Source organism: Phocoena sinus, chromosome 1 (assembly GCF_008692025.1).
Source record: "Phocoena sinus isolate mPhoSin1 chromosome 1, mPhoSin1.pri, whole genome shotgun sequence".
Classification (NCBI taxonomy): domain Eukaryota; kingdom Metazoa; phylum Chordata; class Mammalia; order Artiodactyla; family Phocoenidae; genus Phocoena; species Phocoena sinus.
Genome location: NC_045763.1, coordinates 24,665,140 through 24,686,084, shown reverse-complemented (window position 1 = coordinate 24,686,084; position 20,945 = coordinate 24,665,140). Strand labels below are relative to the sequence as shown.

Sequence of the window (20,945 nt, the reverse complement as noted above, 5' to 3'; positions counted from 1 at the left end):
GTTTACCAAATAGTACTGGTCGGCTCCCTTCCTGGAGTGAACAGTTGTTTTGATATGTTTGTCAATAGATTCCTATATTTCTTTTTTTTTTTTTTGCGGTACGCGGGCTTCTCACTGTTGTGGCCTCTCCTGTTGTGGAGCACAGGCTCCGGACGCGCAGGCTCAGCGGCCATGGCTCGAACCCGTGTCCCCTGCATCGGTAGGCGGACTCTCAACCACTGCGTCACCAGGGAAGCCCTCTATATTTCTTTTGAATACTTGATATTTAATCAATGCTTGTAAAGTAGTACTATCTTTTACCAGCATCATAATGAAGTTTTCTTTCTTTAACCTTTGAAAATAAAAAACTCTAAAGTATTTTTGAAATCTGTAGTACGTGTTTACTTTTGTCATTCATACTGTGAAAGCAGAGGCTTATTTTACTCTGTTTTTTTTTTTTTTTTTTTTTTGCGGTACGCAGGCCTCTCACTGTTGTGGCCTCTCCCGTTGTGGAGCACAGGCTCCGGACGCGCAGGCTCAGCGGCCATGGCTCACAGGCCCAGCCGCTCTGCGGCATGTGGGATCTTCCCGGACCGGGGCACGAACCCGTGTCCCCTGCATCGGCAGGCGGACTGTCAACCACTGCGCCACCAGTGAAGCCCCTACTCTGGTTTTTAGAAAGATGAATATATAGAAAGAGAGGTAACAAATACAATTGGCCAGTATGTTCAGAATATTCACCTTTTAAAAACAATTTTTTTTAATACTCACATATTTGAGGCACAGAAGTAACCAGATCATAGAATAAAGTCCACCACCTAAGATAACATTAAAAGTTCAGTTGGGGGGCTTCCCTGGTGGCGCAGTGGTTGAGAGTCAGCCTGCAATGCAGGGGACACGTGTTCGTGCCCCGGTCCGGGAAGATCCCACATGCCGCGGAGCGGCTGGGCCCGTGAGCCATGGCCGCTGAGCCTGCGCATCCGAAGCCTGCGCTCCACAATGGGAGAGGCCACAACAGTGAGAGGCCCATGTACCAAAAAAAAAAAAAAAGTTCAGTTGGGGACTTCCCTGGTGGTCCAGTAGGGAAGACTCTGTGCTCCAACGCAGGGGGCCCGGATTCAATCCTGTCAGGGAAACTAGACATGCTGCAACTAAGACCTGGCACAGCCTAATAAATAAATAAGAAGTCAAAAGTTCAGTTGTGATGATAATTAAGCTGAGTTGTCAGAATGACATTATCTCCTAATGTCTGAAACAATCCGGTCTTTTTATGAAGACATCTGTAATTCAAGATCCATGGTGTCTGTTAATATATCATCCAGTGAAGTTAGCTGAAACATTGAAAGTCCTGTAGAAAGAGCAGGTAGGTTGAAGGTCCTCTGTAGGGAGGTCCCATCAGTAAATTCTCCTAGTCTGATTTCAGAAAATAAAGAAGTCTTTAGTATAACCCCTTGGAAGGAGGCACATCAGGGCAGTCCAAAATCAGGAATCCCCTTTCTTTGTACCAAAACTATTCATATTAAATGTATGAACATTTTATTCAGTGCTGTGTTCCTAGTTCCTTGCACAGTACCTAGCAGGTGTTGTTTCATAAATATTTGTAGAATGAATGAAAGAATGAGTGATTGACTTTGTAATAAGAGAGAATCTTGGGATATTCTTGTCAAGACCTTTGAACTCCTTTCCTTGGGAACTTAACAGTGTGCTAGGTCTGAGCTCATAATCCAAGTTTCGTTAGTAGCAGCTATACTTCTGTTGTTTTTTTTTTCTTATGTATAAAAGAGTTGGTATTCTAGGAAACTCGGGAGCCCCTCCAAATTGCACAGTTGTCCAATTTACCCATTATGATAAGCCACTAGTTGAGGAAGGTATCCAATATTATTTCCCAAGAAGAGGCAGCCAGAGGATGAAATGAATACTCCAAAGTATGAATAGTGAGAATTAATTCAAGTGTTTGTGGGGTTCGTAAAAGAACTGAAGGGAGGTAACAGCACTCAGTGCAACGTGGTAACTCATTTGTAATATACTCATTTAGTTTTTAAGTTGCTCTGGATCAGGCAGCAACCTCAGACCTGGAATAGTTCCATAGGGCATTTGTATGTATGTTTGTGGTTCAGGGGACATATAACCTGTGAGTAGTTAGCACATGGGAACTAGGCACACCAAACTGAGGTAAAGCAAGAGAGGGAAAGCGGAACTATGAAGCATCATAGATACCAAGGGAATGGAGTAGAACATGAGAACATTTTTGTTTAAAGCATCCTATCTAAACAAGGGTTTATGGAAATTCTTATTCAGAGAGGTTTTAAAATTATTTCACAAGACAGGTTCTCTAACCTCATCATGTCCTTTTCTTCCCTCAGCTGTTCCAAAGACCTAACGCACTTGCTGTCCAACAGTTGACAGCCGCTCAGCAGCAGCAGTACGCGCTGGCAGCCGCGCATCAACCCCACATTGGTAAGTCCTTGAGCCGAAAGCTCCCTTATAGGGGTGGCCCCATTTTAGGATAGCGGCTGCTGTGGAACCCAGCAGACTGATTGTCAAAGTCCAGACAAATCCCTCAAGGTACAATAAATGGCCTCTTACTCTTGTCCAGTTGTCTTTAGCAACATTCTTATTTTTCTAGACCTCAACTGATAAGATTTCTTGGTATCCAGTTATTGCTCTGCCTCAGCTGTTTCAGTATTTAAAGTATTTACTGTAGTAGTGACTAGCATCAACTTTGTTGGTAGGTTTGGATGAACTCAAATAACAGTAATTTTGTGCTTGTTGGGCTTGTGTAGACTATGGATATATCAATGTCACATCTTATTAAGTAGCAAGTAGTACCTATAAGCCTATTTTCCAAGTAGCATGTCTTGAAAATTTTAAAAAGTATTATCATATAATCACTGGTTTTTAAAGTACAGTAGCTTTGCCCTTTTCCTATTGCACTTATTAATGTTTTGATGTGCATATTTTTGTCTTATTGCCTAGACTCCCTGCACCCCTCCCCCACTTTTTTCAGGTCTCTTTGAAACAAAGTGCTATACAAGTAGAAATTTTTTTTTTTAATGTGTTAAAATGACACGATTGAATAGATAGAAGATCACCAATCATGGATTGTGGAATGCTGTGGAAGAAAAGACTTGCTTCCAACCTAGATATACAGGTGACCCTTGAACAACATGGGTTTGGACTGCGCAGGTCCACTTATATTCAGATTTTTTTTCAGTAAATGTTCTACAGTACTGCTTGATCCTCGGTTGGTTGAATCGTTGATGCAGAAATGTGGCTATGGAGGGCTGACTTTAGAGTTATACATGAATTTTTGGCCGCGTAGGGGTCGGCACCCCCTAACCCCTGCTTTGTCAAAGGGTCAACAGTATTAAGTCTAGGCATAAAGGCCTTTGCTTGGGTCTTACTTAATTTATACTTGTAGGTAGTAGTCTTTATAAATATGCATGCATCTTCTTTGTGGAAAACTGGAAAATTGTTTAAATGGAAATAAATCCTTCTGTCCCATTACAAAGTCTTTTAAATTGCTTCATTTTAGCCTGTTATAATGTAATTTTGATAGTCCTTTAGAAATTGTGCTGAATTAAAAACTGCATAGCAGTTTTAATTGTACGTCTTTAGCAAAGGCTAAAAAAAAATAGACAATAGATAGATGTCACCATAATCTTTAGTACAAGGATTATTTTATCTTCTTAAAATCCTTTTTAGTCTCAGCCTATCCTATCTTCTCTTTTTCTTTTTTTCCTCACCTACAGCTGGAATGATTAGCCAAACTGTGTAGGTGTTTGGTAGGGCTGCAGTTTTAGTCAAGTTTGTTTTTACTGACAGGTATGTTTTCAGCAGGTTTAGCTCCCGCTGCGTTTGTCCCCACCCATACATCATCAGTGCTGCGCCCCCAGGGACGGACCCCTACACAGCTGGATTGGCTGCAGCAGCGACACTAGGTGAGACATTCTGCCACACGAGGGATTTTCTCACCTGCTAAAAAGTCATTTTGATGGGCACGCATTCTTTATACTCTTTCACAAATCCACGTCTCCAGTGGAGATTTCTCTCCTGATTTCCCAGGACCATCTGTCGGCCAGTTAGACATCTCTGCTTAGCTGTAACCTCAGACGTGAACACATTTAAAGGCAGGTTAATCAGCCACCTCCTGTATAGTTTTTGTTTTTCGTTTTTTTTTTTTTTAACGTGGTACAAATGCCTTTAGTCCACTTCCTTTGTAAATTAATTAATTAATTTTTATTTGACATATAGTTCATTTACAATGTTGTGTTACTGTATAGATATTTTTGATCCACTAAGGCACCAGTTGCTCGTATATATTTCGGGAATTTCTCCTCTTGCTCAGGTCTCCCTACTACCTCTAGTCTACCCTAGTCCAGGTCTGTTTAATCTTTACGTAGACTTTTACAGCTGTTCTCTCTTATGTGCTTTCTTTTTAATTAATTAATTAATTTTTGGCCGCATTGGGTCTTTGTTGCTGTGCACGGGCTTTCTCTAGTTGTGGCGAGCAGAGGCTACTCTTTGTTGTGGTGCACTGACTTCTCATTGAGGTGGCTTCTCTTGTTGCGGAGCACGGGCTCTAGAGCACACGCTCAGTAGTTGTGGTGCAGGGGCTTAGTTGCTCCGTGGCATGTGGGATCTTCCCGGACCAGGGCTCAAGCCTGTGTCCCCTGCATTGGCAGGCGGATTCTTAACCACTGCGCCACCAGGGAAGCCCCTCTCGTACATATTTTCAATTTTCTTCCTTCCTTCCCCTTCTTCATCCACCTAGATTGTTCAAGAAAACTGTCTCAACCACAAATCTTACCCTTTTATCCTTCTACTTAAACCCTTCATTGATTTCTGTCTTACCCACTCTAATATAGCATACTGCAGTTAATGTCAGTATGGCTGGTCATTCCAAACTACTTGGGTGGTGGTGGTGATGGTGGGTGGTGGGTTGTTCCTTGGATTCAGTGTTTCTAAGGAACTGCCATGACATTATGAGGATTAGTGAGGATTTGGACCCACTATGTATAGGGATCTCTCCACGACTATATGGATGTCTCTACATGTGCACCACTTTCTCCCCCTTCAAATTGGTTCCCACTGGCTCATACCGTACATTCTAGCCGTACTAAATTGATTTCAGTTTGCTACACATACCACACTGGTTTAGGCCTCTGTGTCTTTGGACATTATGGTCTTAGTCCTCTAGAGTAAACTCTTTCCCCATTCTTTGCCTGGGAAGCTTCTTAGCTGCTATTGTCACCTCTAGAAAGCCTTCCTTTGCTGACCTTTCCCTATTCTTTCTCTAATCATCACTTTGTATTTATTTGCTTGTGGACGTGTTGTACATGACTGGGTTTTCTTCCCCCTTGAGACTGAACTCTTTCAAAGGCAGACACTTTTGTTACTTGACTCTGTGTGGCACAGTAGCTGTCAACATGGTGCGGTCATAAATATATGGTAGATTGAATTCAACGTTAGGACAGACTTAATGTCTTCCAAAGTAAATATTCTTTGGAGACATCCCTCCAAGTCATGTTAATTGTGACTAAATATTATTTGTAAGATTTCACATATTTTATAGCATGTGATTTGTAATTATGAACTCAAATGCAGCATAGAATTTCATATTGTTTTCTTTAGAATTGTTCACATTTTGGCATGGGTTGTGATGGGAACATATGTAGTATAATTTCTCTGCCCCTGTTGCCTTTAGGGGAAGTAGAATCTTTGTTAATTACCGTTAATATTTATTGAACCCTTATTAACTGTTTGCCAGTGAGTGCTTTTCATTCATACGAATTGTTGGATGATGGCTTTTCAGATTAGGAATTTGCGGCTCAGAGAGCTGTCTTGCTTGAGGTCACACAATTTATTTATTTAGTCTCTACTTTTCCCTCCAGCTTTATTGAGATATAATTGCCAGACAAAATTGTAATGTATTTAGAGTACACAACATTAATATATGTATACATTGTGAAAGGATTCCCTCCATCGAGTTAACTAATATATCTATAATATCCCATATTTACCTTGTTTTATTTGTGCAAAATTTTTTAATTTTTGTTTTAAAATTTTTGTATATTTTTAAATTGAAGTACAGTTGATTTACAATGTTGTGTTAATTTCTGCTATACAGCAAGGTGATTCAGTTATACATATATACAGTCTTTTAAAAAATTTTATTAAAGTTTTTTGTTTTGTGTTTTTAAAGTCTTTACTGAATTTGTTGCGATATTGCTTCTGTTTTATGTTTTGGTTTTTTGGCCTTGAGGCATGTGGGATCTTAGCTCCCTGACCAGGGATCAAACCCACACCCCTTGCATTAGAAGATGAAGTCTTAACCACTGGACTGCCAGGGAAGTCCCTAAAATTCTTTCCTAGTATGGTTTATCACAGGATATTGACTATAGTTCCCTGTGCTATACAGTACAACCGCGTTGTTTATTCATTCTATATATAATGGTTTGCATCTGCTAATTCCAAACTGCCAATCCATCCCTCCCCACTGGCACCCCCCAGAACGCGCGTGCGCGCGCACACACACACAAGTCTGTTTTCTATGTTTCTGTTTCATAGGTAGGCTCATTTGTGTCATATTTTAGATTCCACATATAAATGATATCATATGGTATTTGTCTTTCTCTTTTTGACTTATTTCACTTAGTATGATAATCTCTAGGTCCATCCATGGTGCTGCATATGGCATTATTTCATTCTTTTTTTTTTTGGCGGTACGCGGGCTGCTCACTGCTGTGGCCTCTCCCGTTGCGGAGCACAGGCTCTGGTTGCGCAGGCTCAGCAGCCACGGCTCACGGGCCCAGCTGCTTTGTGGCATGTGGGATCCTCCCTGACCGGGGCACGAACCCATGTCCCCTGCATCGGCAGGCGGACTCTCAACCACTGTGCCACCAGGGAAGCCCTATTTCATTCTTTTTTATGGCTGAGTAGTATTCCATTGTATATATGTACCACTTCTTCTTTATCCATTCATCTGTTGCTGGACATTTAGGTTGTTTCCATGTCTTGGCTATTGTGAATAGTGCTGTTATGAGCATAGGGGTGCATGTATCTTTTTGAATTGTAGTTTTGCCTGGATATATGCCCAGGAGTGGAATCACTGGATCATATGGCAACTCTATTTTTAGTTTTTTGAGAAACCTCCATACTGTTTTCCAGAGTGCCTGCACCAACTTACATTCCCACCAACAATGTAGGAGGGTTCACTTTTCTCCACAGCCTCTCCAGCATTTGTTACTTGTGGACTTTTTAATGATGGCCATTCTGATCGGTATGAAATGATGCCTCATTGTTGTTTTGATTTGCACTTCTCTAATAATTAGTAATGTTGAGCATCTTTGCATGTGCCTGTTGGCCATCTGTGTATCTTCTTTGGAGAAATGTCTCTTTAGGTCTTCTGCCCATTTTTCTATTGGTTGGTTTGTTTTTTGTTGCTGTTGTTGAGTTGCATGAGCTGTTTGTATATTTTGAAAATTAAGCCCTTGTCAGTCTCGTCATTTGCAAATATTTTCTCCTAGGCTGTAGGTTGTCTTTTTGTTTAGTTTATGGTTTTCTTTGCTGTACAAAAGCTTGTAAGTTTTTGTTGTTGTTGTTAATATTTAATAATTTGGCTGCGTTGGGTCTTAGTTGTGGCATGCGGGGTCTTTAGTTGTGGCATGTGGAATCTAGTTCCCTAACCAGGGATGGAACCGGGGTCCCCTGCGTTGGGAGCATGGAGTCTTAGCCACTGGACTCCCAGGGAAGTCCACAAAAGCTTGTAAGTTTGATTAGGTCCCATTTGTTTATTTTTGTTTCTGTTGCCTTGGAAGACTGACCTAAGAAAAGATTGCTATGATTTATATCAGAGAATGTTTTGCCTATGTTCTCTTCCAGGAGTTTTATGGTGTCATGTCTTATATTTAAGTCTTTAAGCCATTTTGAGGTTTTTTTTTTTTTTTTTTTTTTTTTTTTGCGGTACGCGGGCCTCTCACTGCTGTGGCCTCTCCCGTAGCAGAGCACAGGCCCCGGACGCGCAGGCTCAGCAGCCATGGCTCACGGGCCCAGCTGCTCCGTGGCATGCGGGACCCTCCCGGACCGGAGCACGAACCCACGTCCCCTGCATCGGCAGGCGGACTCCCAACCACTGCACCACCAGGGAAGCCCTTGAGTTTATTTTTGAGTATGGTGTGACTGTGTTCTAACTTCATTGATTTACATGTGGCTGTCCAGCTTTCTCAACACCACTTGCTGAAGAGACTGTCTTCTTTCCACTGTATATTTTTGCCTCCTTTGTTGAAGATTAATTGACTGTAGGTGTGTGTGTTTATTTCTAGGTTCTCTCTTGTGTCCATTGATCCATATGTCTGTTTTTGTGCCAGTACCACACTGTTTCAATTACTGTTGTGTCTTCGTAATATTGTCTGAAGTTTGGCTGGGTTATGCCTCCTGCTTGGTTCTTTTTTCTCAGGATTGCTTTGGCAATTCTGGGTCTTCTGTGGTTCCATATAATTTTTAGGATTATTTGTTCCAGTTCTGTGAAGAATGTCATGGGTAATTTTATAGGGATCACATTAATTCTGTAGATTGCTTTGGGTAGTAGGGGGTCACAATTTAAATGTTGTAGAGTTCGGGTTTGAGCCAGATCTAGCTCAAAGCCTATGCATGCACTTCACTGTAGTATACAATGTCTGTGTTATCCTGAATTGTCTTCTCTGTACTTGCTTTCCTCTGCAGACTTTCCTCTACTAACTTACTATATGCTATTTGAAACAAAGAACTAGTCTTAGGGATGACACACTTGTCCTCACTGAGATCATAGTTTGGTGATGAGAATCTTGCTTTTGTACTTATCAGCTGAGCCAGACTGAAAATGACTTAAGGGCTTTCACAGAGAGCCAGAACTGTTAACTGCCCCAACTGTGAAACTGCATATTCTTGTGGAGTGTTAATCACACAGGAATTGAAGCAGGCATCCTGAGGAGCCAAGCCCAATTAATGATGCACCCTGAGCTATTTTCCTAAACTCTGTGTCATGAGCCAAGGAAAGTAGTAGACCAAGGAAAGACATGACCAAGACATGACCAAGGAAAGTAGTAGAAATGCCAGTTGAGAAAACTTAAAGGACAGTGCAGTTGTTTATTGTAACAGCATTCTCTGCACAGTAGAGGTTTGCTTTTGTTGACTTTTGGGGGAGCCTTGGGACTGTCACTGCAGGTTGCACCCCAACCTTTAACAACAGATGTGACAACACCCTAACATCTGTTACACCCATTTTGCAGGTGAGGAAACTAAGACATAGGTAGTCTTCATTGTGTTCTTTTTCATTCTTTCTTTAACTGTCCCAAGACCACCCCACTTTATAAACAATAGTCAGCTGAGTTTGGGGGCTCACCACTCTCTCCTACTTGGAGGTATCGTTTTTAGACTATTCAGATGCCTACATGTTTAACATTTTTTAGCCCATTTGTTTATTATTTAAAAATACCTCATTTTGTAGCATAGTTTTTCTAAGCAGCACCTTCATTTTGAACCATTTTGCCCTGTGTTTGACAGTGGGCATCTTTATGAACAGAGCTTCTTGATCTTGGCTAAGACCACAGATACAGAAAATACCGAATTAGAAATGTCAGAGTAATATTGAACAGTGATATAATTTGACTTATTTGTGTTTTAGAACTTAATGGAGAAACAAAAAACATGTACAAATTGATTTTGACTTAATGAAGTACATATTTCTACAGGGTTGGCTACTATGTCAGAATAGATATATTTGAAACAGCTTTAAGGAACTTCACTGAAAAGTGCAGTAATTATTTAATCAGGTTGCAAATATTTGAAACTCTGTGCTTTAACTAAGCAGGTTCTTATTAGAGATGTGTTCCAGCAGATGTGAGAAGCTGGCTTTGAGTCCTTGTCTTAGTTGGCAAATAAGCCTTGGTGTTTCTTGCCACCAGCTTCAGAGAATTCTGTGGTTTAGAGTTCTGCCCCTCCCAGTTTGCTTTCTGCATCGCTCTGTTACTTCTCTGTTGCATGTTCTGTTTGGCAGAGACTACAGCTGTAGCTTGTTTCCAAAGAGGGTGAACAGATTATTTAGGCTAAAGCAGAATGCTTAGTTGTTGTTGTTTTTTTAAAATAAATTTGTTTATTTATTTTATGGCTGTCTTGGGTCTTTGTTGCTGTGTGCGGGCTTCTCATTGTCGTGGCTTCTCTTGTTGTGGAGCATGGGCTTTAGGCGCGCAGGCTTCAGTAGTTGTGGCACTTGGGCTCAGTAGTTTTGGCTTATGGGCTCTAGAGCGCAGGCTCAATAGTTGTGGCACACAGGCTTAGTTGCTCCGCGGCACGTGGGATCTTCCCGGACCAGGGCTCGAACCTGTGTCCCCTACATTGGCAGGCAGATTCTTAACCACTGTGCCACCAGGGAAGCCCAGAATGCTTAGTTTTGTATAAAATACTCAGGTCTGTAAGAAGTCAAGGTGTTACATTTTTTATTTCTGCTTGTTTTCAGCTTTGACAAATTTGAATTTCATATACCAATGTCTGATTGTAGTTGTGCTGAATGCTTTTTGTGACATTAGAAATAGGAAAACCAAGCCTCTTAGAATTTGAGCCGTGGAGGTTCAGTGGCATGTTTGGGCTTTGTTAGACAGCTGATGGATTTTCATGCTTCTGGAGTTAATGAAGCACCAAGATCCCTGTCCCTGTCAGTCACCTCAGGTGCCATCCTTACCACTGAAAGCAGGGTACAACTTAATCTTTTGCTGTGTTCCATCACTTTAAGCACACAAACTCTACATTTATTTCCCTTCCTGATTGAGCAAGGCCAATTCCTCCATCTGTTCTTACACGTACCCCTTCCAGCTTCTATCACTTATGCTTTCTTTCAGTGTCTCCAATGCTTGGTCCTTCACTAGCTTCTTCCTCTAGGCCTGGAGTATATTACTGACTTTAGAAGACTTTGGTGTGGGGATCATGTATAATATTTTCTGTTTTTTTAAAAATAGAATTCAGGAGTAGCTAGAATGAATCAATACATTAAGTTAATATTTTACAGTAGTGTCTGCTGAGTCAGGTTGTCTTTGGAAACTGAGATGATTGTTGATAGTCTAAACTTTTCTTACCTTTCTCTTGCTATTTTTTAGGCCCGGCTGTGGTCCCTCACCAGTATTATGGAGTTACTCCCTGGGGAGTCTACCCTGCCAGCCTTTTCCAGCAGCAAGCTGCTGCCGCTGCTGCAGCAACAAATTCTGCTAATCAACAGACCACCCCACAGGCTCAGCAAGGGCAGCAGCAGGTAAATGCAAACAAAATTTATACCACCTAAATGCGAATATTAGTTATTGTATGTAGTTAAAAGGTAGTGTTGTCCCTGATAGAGAAATTGTGAATTGTGAATGGGTGAGTTCCCTTGTGTGGTATCTGAGTTCATGCTCAGACTTGACTGTGCTTTACTGAATGTCTTTTACGTATCAGGTCCTTGTTCATTGTGACTAGTTGAGATCATGGTATTACATATCATGTGATACTGCTTAGAGGATTTTCCAGTTAAGTGTGGCAAATTGAGTATTCATACTGATAGTGAAGTTTTCTTTCTTTGATACTGTAGTTAGTTTCTAAGCACCATTCTCTGATCACTTCTGGCTCTCTCTTTAAGTAGTTTGCTACCAAAGGGGAGATACTAGTTCTTCAGATTGCTTATTTATAGCATCAGTTAAAAAAAAATTGAAGTAAGTTGATTTACAATGTTGTATTAGTTTCAGGTGTACAGCAAAGTGATTCATTTATACCTACATATATACATACATATGTATGTGTGTGTGTGTATGTATATATATTCTTTCTCATATTCTTTTCCATTATAGGTTATTATAAGATGTTGAATATAGTTCCCTGTATTATTCAGTAGATCCTTGTTGTTTATTTTATATATAGTAACATCTGTTGAATTGGACATAAATCTTATACCTATTTTATCTCTTTTAACTTAGAGTAAGCTTTTTAACCAAGATGAGAAAGGATAGTTAATTGCAATACTATGTGTCTTTTTATATTAGATAGGTCATTTTCTCTTGCTTACTAGAATAACACCTGTTTATTGCTGAAAATTGTGGTGAATTGGATTACTTGAAGGAAAAAAAATCCCCTAAATCCTCCTGTCAGAAAAAAAGCAATATAAATGTTGGGTATCTGTCATTCTAGCCTTACTATTTAATTAATTTCTTATAAAATTGGGATTATGCTGTCCACATGGCTTTGCATCTTGTTGTTATACTCTTCCATGTTATTTAACGTTTTTAAATCTATTAAAGAGTATCTCATTTATTTTGACCAGTCCATTATTATTTATGTTATATTTATATGACTAAGTTATAACTATAACTTAGCCATATTTTGGTGTTATAAATAAGATTAATATTCTTTGCATAAGTACATGATTATTTCCATGGAATAAAGTCCTAGAAATGGAGTTTTTTCCCCAAGTAAATAAAGTGAACATTTAGGCTTTTGATAAGCATCGTCAAATTAAAGCTGTCTTTTGAGGAAAAACACCAGCTTATATATGTACATATGATAATGATCCAAACAAGAATCCTTTGCTTTTTATCAGTTTTAGTAAGAGAGTGTATGTTTAATTTTTTAGATTTTACAAGTTTATAGGAAAAACACAGGTCTTGAAATTCTAGCTAGTTTATTCTGGGTCAGTATTTTTTTATTTTTTGCGGTACCTGGGCCTCTCACCACTGCGGCCTCTCCCGTCGCGGAGCACAGGCTCCGGACACGCAGGCTCAGCGGCCATGGCTCACGGGCCCAGCCGCTCCGCGGCATGTGGGATCTTCCCGGACCGGGGCATGAACCCGCGTCCCCTGCATCGGCAGGCAGACTCTCAACCACTGTGCCACCAGGGAAGCCCCTCTGGGTCAGTATTTTTATAGTCAGATTTTTTTTGTAAGTTAATGCATGATTTTCGTTGCAATAGATAGAATTCTAGTACCACATGCATAGGGAATTCAGCAGATAGTTTGTTGACAGAATGGGTGATCCCTATTAATAAATTTCTTAGCTTCTCTTTGTGGATAGTTGGTATTTATCAAGTCATGATCTTTGTGTTTAAATGGCTACCAAATCATGGATTTAGAAGACTGAAGTAATTGCTTTGTTTAAAATTTGCTCTAATAGAGTGAATAAGAAAAATAGTAATAAGTACTTCTTATTGAAAGCTTTTTATTTAAAGCTAAGTGCTCTACATATAATTTCTTTTATTCTGATAAGTAGATTATATGACTTCCCAGCATAAGATTAAGGAAATGGAATTTGTGTGCCCAGGATCACACACCTATTAAGGTGCTAAGATTTGAACCTGGGACTTCCCTGGTGGCACAGTGGTTAAGAATCCGCCTGCCAACGCAGGGGACATGGGTTCGAGCCCTGGTCCGGGAAGATCCCACATGCCACAGAGCAACTAAGCCTGTGCACCACAACTACTGAGCCCGTGCTCTAGAGCCTGCGAGGCACAACTACTGAGGCCCCTGCGCCTACAGCCCATGCTCCACAACAAGAGAAGCCACCGCAATGAGAAGCCTGAGCCCCGCAACAGAGTAGCTCCCACTCTCTGCAACTAAAGGCAACAAAGACCCAGTGCAGCCAAAAATAAATTAAAAAAAAAGAAGATTTGAACCCAAGTCTGTAAGTTCACAACTTGTTACGTCTTCTGACCATAGTGATAGAAAGCCTGAGATCTGGTCTTTGTTCTACCACTAACTGGCTGCAACTAGGGCAAGTTGCATGATTTCTCTGAATATATCCTTAGCTATAAAATGGGCATGATAATCATGTACATTATTTCAGAGTTTTCTGTCATCCACAATAACAAACCTTACTATGAAAAAGTTATTATTATTAACATTACCTTTTAACAAGTAGCCATATTTTAGTTCCAGTGATATTTTTGCCAGTTTCTGGCGTCAGGTGTTTCAGGAAAATACGATATTCTTGGTGAACTTTTTTGGTCATAGTCATTGAAATGAGAGGTTCTTTTTAAACTTTGCTTTCGGCCTTTTGGCCTTTACGTTTTATCAGAAAGCATTTGTTATGTTCTTCTAGGCATGCTGACTCTTCCAAATGTAATTGCTGAAACTTTATGTAGAGTCAGTGACATCCTGGCCGCTTCACCTTCCTTCTGATTTCTTTTTCATTCTTTTTGAAGGTTCCTTTGACACCTGATTAAAAAAAAAACTGTTATTCTCTATTTCAAAATGTTTGTTAAAGAAAAAATCCTGGATATTAGGTTGAACCCAGGCACAGGTGGTGGCTTGGTGTTGGATGTTGCATTTTGAGAGAGAAAAGTTTAGAATGGCTTGTGAACTTTCTAGATTAGGGGAGACTGTATAGATGATGATTCTACCAAGCATGATGAACTGTAGAAGGATGAATGATTATTAATGAAAATATCTCCATTGAGCATCTACTTGCTTATTACATTTTAAATGCTGTGTTTAAATCAGTACCTTTGAAAAGAAATTTGAATTTAACACCTTTTGCATCATGAAGATAGGTAGTAAACTAACTCCTAGGATAGTGTTTTACAAGTAGATATTCAGTCGTTTTTGTTGATTTTATAGTATATAAAATTTTACTTGTGGAATTTTACATATTTGTTTCAGAAAATTCAGGCTTGACATTTATTTATGAAATTAAAATATGAATATTGGCAGCTGACTTAAGAACTTTGATTTATTGTCAAGGGAACCACTTAGATTTCTAGAGAGTTGACAAAAAGGAAACACATTGCTCTCCTGATTGTAAAATAGGACTCAGTAGTCTGGACTACCCCTTTCTTCAGGCACCTTGTCCATTTCCCTGTCCTCTGATGTTTCACACAACTCCTAATCAAACATAAGCCTAATTCATTCTGCCCTATGAAAAGGATGTTTTCATTGATTTTTTTTTTTTTAAGTTCTTGAACTATTAGTATTTGCCATATCTCTGTACCTGCTGTTTACTTCTAGAGTGAGAGCTGTTCTGGATTATTGGTTAGGCATTTTCTACAAACTCTCACCTGTGCAGCCTCCCTTGAGTCTTCTACCTATACAGATTGAAGCACTCCTTCTGTTGTCAAGTCCATTAGATTCTTTGGTTCACAAACAGAAATGAATTGCCTAATATTTTGATAGGAATTAACTGTTGGTTATTGATTATCTCCTGGGTACTAGGCATTGTGCCTTGTAGACATTAATTCTAATATTTCCTACAAATCTGCATGATCAGCTGTTACTCTCACTATTCTTACAGATAAAGAAATAAGAAAGTTTGGGTAAATTAAGTGTCTACACATCTCTTCTTGCCAATATGGACAGTGTTGGTCATTTAAAATACTCATTTAATAAATATTTGATTGTGGTGTTTCTCTTCTACATTTTTTACCAAGTGGTACCAAGAAAAATCTGTGCACGGGTTCTTGATTACATGTGTAACTTTTATAAGTAGCAGAGTGATATTGAAAATGATCTGATAAGAACTTTGCCTTTGAAACATTGCAAAATGCATAAACGTCGGTAATTTTAGCCTTGGTATTGGGTTTTGCATTTTTACTTACTGGCATAGATTGATCTTTTGGAATAGATTCTTCAGAGCATTCAGAATAAAAATGATTATCAACATCTTACTACCTATGTTTCATTAATAAAAAGAAAAGTAGATCCTTTATCACAGTGACAGAACTAGTATTCTGTGCTGAAATGTCATTGTTCTTGACTAATACTCATATCCGTGTAGATTACTGTGCGTTTGTGGTATTTATGAGAGGAAGAATAGAAATGGTCAAGTCAGAAGCCTCCTAAATCAAACCTGTTGATTTCATTTGGGGCCATTTGGGCCCTGATAAATGGGAACAGTGTTATAGGGTAGAGAAAATGTTCTCACATTCCATAAAGAAAGTTTAGCGCGCGTGTGTGTGTGTGTGTCTGTGTGTGTGTATTTTGATACAGCTATTATAACTTAATGATGTGGATAAATTACCCTTGTTTATCATATCTAAACCCCTCCTCCACTCCACCATACTCTTTTTTTCACCCACTTTTTTTGTGTGTGTGTGTGGTTACGCGGGCCTCTCACTGTTGTGGCCTCTCCCACTGTGGAGCACAGGCTCCAGACGCGCAGACCCAGCGGCCATGGCTCACGGGCCCAGCTGCTCCGTGGCATGTGGGATCCTCCCGGACCGGGGCACGAACCCGTGTCCCCTGCATCGGCAGGCGGACTCTCAACCACTGCGCCACCAGGGAGGCCCTCACCCACTTTTTAATTATTGTAGACTTACTGTGTAGCTCTCATTCGCTGGAATAAAAGCTCCAGTTGGGCAGGAGCTTTGTGTGTCTTGTTCATTGCTGTATCCCCATTACCTGCCAGATGTTAGGCATTAAGTATTTGATTAATGAATGAATGATCACTTTTGTATGCTCTTGGCTTCTTATAAAGGTAATATGTTTAAACTAAGAATGGTAGAATGAAATTTCACTATGTGAAATGCTGTTAATGGATTTTTTTTATCTTAACAGCCATGCCACATAAAACCATTATCAGAAAAATGGTTAACAACCATCAGTTTTAAAGTTGATCCAACTTAAGCATGTGGTGGGTCTTAGATGTTTCCAATGAAAAGAAAGTAGTTGATTTATTTTTGTCTCCCAGGTTCTCCGTGGAGGAGCCAGCCAGCGTCCTTTGACCCCAAATCAGAACCAGCAGGGACAGCAAGCAGATCCACTAGTGGCAGCTGCAGCAGTGAATTCTGCCCTTGCTTTTGGACAAGGACTGGCTGCAGGCATGCCAGGTGAGGCTGCATCGTTGTTCCTCATCATTTGAGGGTGAAAAAGTCTGCTTATTGGGGAAGATTCAGAAGAGAATGGGCAGTACTTTTGGCTTGCTTAGGCTTGTCATCATTTGGCAACTGGCGAGGATGACATACACTTGCCCTCACTTAGACCATAGTTCGTTGATGAGAGCGCCTAGTGTTCTGAGCCAGTCTCAGTCTTAAATGTTGGAGATATGTGAACCTCCACACATAGCTTGGAGTATGCTATTTTCCTTTGGTGATGATCTGTTTTCTCTCGCAGTGTTAAGAGTGGAAAGAGTGGCCAGACTGCATCAGCATCGCTCCAAGGCTGATGTCTTTGAATAGTATTATTAGGAAGACATTCCTAGTATTCCTTGATAGTGTCCTCCTTACATTTTTAGGATTTCTCTCCAACCAACAGTAGAGGTGCTTTGTAGCTGTCTATATGTGATTGATATATATCCTGAATATAGGTTATTCTTAGCTCACTGTCTCCTGGTCTTATTCTTTGCATGGATTGCATGTAGTCTGAGGTTATTCCTTTGAAACAGGTCCTTCTGAGACCTCAGTATAATTTTATGGGTTCTTACCATGGCACATTCCTAAATCAACTGATCTATTTATGAATTCACTGAGTAACTTGAACTTGCGTCATGCATGTTGTTAATTACTAAGCATTTATGTTTTATTATGAAGTCACCTGTAATTTCTCTTATGGCTCAATAGGATTTGAAGATTCCATCTCATAGAATATTGAAAGACCCTGTTAATTGAAGCCTGTTTAGGTTTTCCCTGCTAACTTGTAGGATATTTGTGCTTAGATTATGTGGTATGAAAGTTCTTTGATTGTTGGAATCATTTGTACCTACTGTTAACTTGTGAAGTCAAGAAAACATAAAAAAAATTGTCAGTGTATGGTTGCTGGTGATAACTGTGGTTAGCACTTTGAAGAGCACAGGTATTCCCTATCCTACTGAATTCCCTAACACTTGGTGGATAATAAATAACACTACCCCTTATTGTGCCAGGTAGCATGTTACATCTTTCACACTCATCTTTTAATCTTAACAAGAACTTTGTGAGGCTGTTATTATTATTATCCTCATGAGGATACCCAGAGATTCAGCGTTGTACAGCTACCTTAAGTGGCGAAGCCAGGATCCCAATGCTGAGTTTGTAACTGCCTATCAATAAGATATGCTGGTGCCCAGGAGACATTTGTTAGATTCATATGTACTTATCTGTTTCATGTGTACTTAACTTAATATTCTCAGGTTATCCAGTCTTGGCTCCTGCTGCTTACTATGACCAAACCGGTGCCCTTGTGGTGAATGCAGGAGCGAGAAACGGCCTTGGAGCTCCTGTTCGACTTGTAGCTCCTGCCCCAGTCATCATTAGCTCCTCAGCCGCACAAGCAGGTGAGCTTACGTCTTAGTAGACTCACTCAGATCTAAAAGGGGCAATGGATGATATTCTTAAACTGTGTTGAAATATACTTTGACATTCTCAGTGTAGGAATTCTACCCTGTAATTTTTCAAAGAGAGAATCAGAAGCAGCAAGTGATCAGATTCTGATTCTGTTGACAGCATGTACCAGCTGGTTACCAGCAAGGACCTGCTCTACTGTGAGCATAGGAAGTTGGATTACTCATACAAAATGGCACTGTTCGCAGAAGTCCAAGGCTAATTTCACTTCATATCGTGAAATTCATATCGTTATTTTAAGATGATGTGGTATTTGTTTTGTTTTTTGCTTGAGGGGGTGGGGCAATAGGTTTTTATTTTAAGTCATATATATTATAAATTTGGGAGCAACAGTGGGGACATCTAGGGGAGAGCAACATGCTCAAGTGTCCTAGGAATTTGAGGGACTTCAGTATTTGGTTCTGGAAAAAAATGTCCTTAATGTAGATATTGGTAGAACTTGAGATTTTAGGAAGTAGTTGTATTTGAAATGAGTACTTTTTGATATCCATTTCTATTTTAAACTATAGCTTCTTTAGAGCTGTCAATACAGTGAACTTGGCTTCAATGGTATTTTGACTTTGAATTGAAAGTAGAAATAGAAAATAGAAGCTTCAGATGAAGGGGTCAAAGACAGATTTGTATAGTTCTTTACAAGGTTTGTGTCTGCTTTGAAAAAATATGGCAACATTAAAAGGTTTTCAAAAGGATAACAATGTAGTTTGGAAATGTGGCCAATCTCTTTCATAGCCAAATGGTTTGCTTTCTTCTACATAGCTGTTGCAGCGGCTGCAGCTTCAGCAAATGGAGCAGCCGGTGGTCTTGCTGGAACAACAAATGGACCATTTCGCCCTTTAGGAACTCAGCAGCCTCAGCCCCAGCCCCAGCAGCAGCCCAGTAACAACCTGGCATCCAGCTCTTTCTATGGCAACAACTCTCTGAGCAGCAATTCACAGAGCAGCTCCCTCTTCTCCCAGGGCTCTGCCCAGCCTGCCAACACATCCTTGGGATTTGGAAGTAGCAGTTCTCTCGGCGCCACTCTGGGATCAGCCCTTGGAGGGTTTGGAACAGCAGGTAGAAATCAGACTGATGTGCTGTTGAAACTGAATTTTAATTATTTTTACAATCTTTATGGAACACTGACAATGCATGGAACCCTGGACAGATACCACAGGCAGATCTGGACCGAGCCCCGTGGGAACCCAGCTGTTCCACATGTGTTTGAGATAATGGACTATTCAAGTTACACATTTGGGGCCTACTTCAGGTTTACATTCATGTTGCTACTTATTTATACTCTCAAAGTCCATTTGTTTCAAGGATTAGAAAATCCTTGAGGATTTTTGCAGGCATTGGAAGAATGTGGAGGGAATTATACAAATGTGGATGTTAAGAACCAAGGGAGGAGGACTTACCAAAGATCATAGGGTAGTGTACTCCACAATCTGCAGGCCTTAAAGAGTCATGAGTTTTCTCCAGTCTCTTGAGAAGGATTAAGGTGGATATTATGGAAAAGTGGGAGGAAGGAATTAAACTGAGATATTTTAAATGTTTTGATGGGAGAAAAAAGCAGGAAAGTAGTAAGGTAAACAATGGGATAATTGCAGTGTTTGTAAAACAATGTGATCTCAAAACAGAAGGGTTTATTTGAGAGAAAGTGTCTTAAGTTGGAGCTGGGGGCTAGCAATAACTCTTGATTGAGCCCTTTGAGAAACCAGGCTTTCATATGTAAGTCTTGGGTAGTGGGGCAGTACCCCATTCACAAATCTTTTTTCTACTCCATTTTTCTACTAGAACCTTTGGGTTGATGAAAGGCATTCTTTCTAGCCCATTTTCTTTCACCTTTCCCATAACTTATGTGGCCATCAGAGGATTTTAACCCACCCTCACCCCCATAATATGAGACACAAAAGGAAGGAAAATTTAGCATACGTGTGATGGTTTGAAAAAGAGTTTCATGTTAACCTGAGCCATGTCCTCTTTATTACTTTACCTGCCCCTAGAACTGCCACATAAACAGTTAGGCTGTCTCTGCTGACAAATTTGCGGTGGTAAGGAGTCTGGATCAAAGTATTAGGAACAGGTCACTGGGCTTGTTCTTCGAAGAACAGGCCTTTTCTTATCTGCATTGTTTTAATTCCATTTTAGTTGCAAACTCCAACACTGGCAGTGGCTCCCGCCGTGACTCCCTGACTGGCAGCAGTGACCTTTATAAGAGGACATCGAGCAGCTTGACCCCCATTGGACACAGTTTTTATAACGGCCTTAGCTTTTCCTCCTCTCCTGGACCCGTGGGCATGCCTCTCCCTAGTCAGGGACCAGGACATTCACAGACACCACCTCCTTCCCTCTCTTCACATGGATCCTCTTCAAGCTTAAACCTGGGTAAGAACCATTACTCTAACACCACCTTGAACTCTAGAAATCTCTTGCCACTGACGACATTAGAAGTACTTTGCATAAGCAAAGGACAATCCCTTTATCCTAAGACGTGTCCTGGGTGTTCTGTGCCTTCCTGAAGGTACCTCATGTTATTTAGGCTGTACCTAGGTAGCACAGCAGTTCGGGATTTATTCAAGTTTGGGCGCCTCCCCTGTATATTCACTTCAGCTTTAGTATGAACATCTTTGGCTACATGTGAGAATCTTTCAGTATAAACACAGTACAGATTCATTTTAAGTAAAGCTGG

At 40.3% G+C, this 20,945-nt stretch overlaps 1 protein-coding gene and 2 non-coding genes across 3 annotated transcripts in view; all 3 read left to right on the top strand.

Moving 5' to 3' along the window:
* PUM1 (pumilio RNA binding family member 1) overlaps positions 1 to 20,945 on the top strand; it is a 128,784-nt gene that overhangs the window by 75,069 nt on the left and 32,770 nt on the right. Inside the window, 8 exon segments of the mRNA XM_032619432.1 lie at positions 2,343 to 2,436; positions 3,820 to 3,843; positions 3,846 to 3,920; positions 11,109 to 11,260; positions 16,651 to 16,789; positions 18,067 to 18,210; positions 19,034 to 19,330; positions 20,405 to 20,641. Of these exon segments, the coding sequence (XP_032475323.1) occupies positions 2,343 to 2,436; positions 3,820 to 3,843; positions 3,846 to 3,920; positions 11,109 to 11,260; positions 16,651 to 16,789; positions 18,067 to 18,210; positions 19,034 to 19,330; positions 20,405 to 20,641 (1,162 nt within the window).
* LOC116745419 lies at positions 8,751 to 8,833 on the top strand. Its single transcript, XR_004347423.1, has one exon. It is a non-coding gene; the product is annotated as a small nucleolar RNA SNORD103/SNORD85 (small nucleolar RNA).
* On the top strand, positions 16,906 to 16,982 carry LOC116745417. Its single transcript, XR_004347422.1, has one exon. It is a non-coding gene; the product is annotated as a small nucleolar RNA SNORD103/SNORD85 (small nucleolar RNA).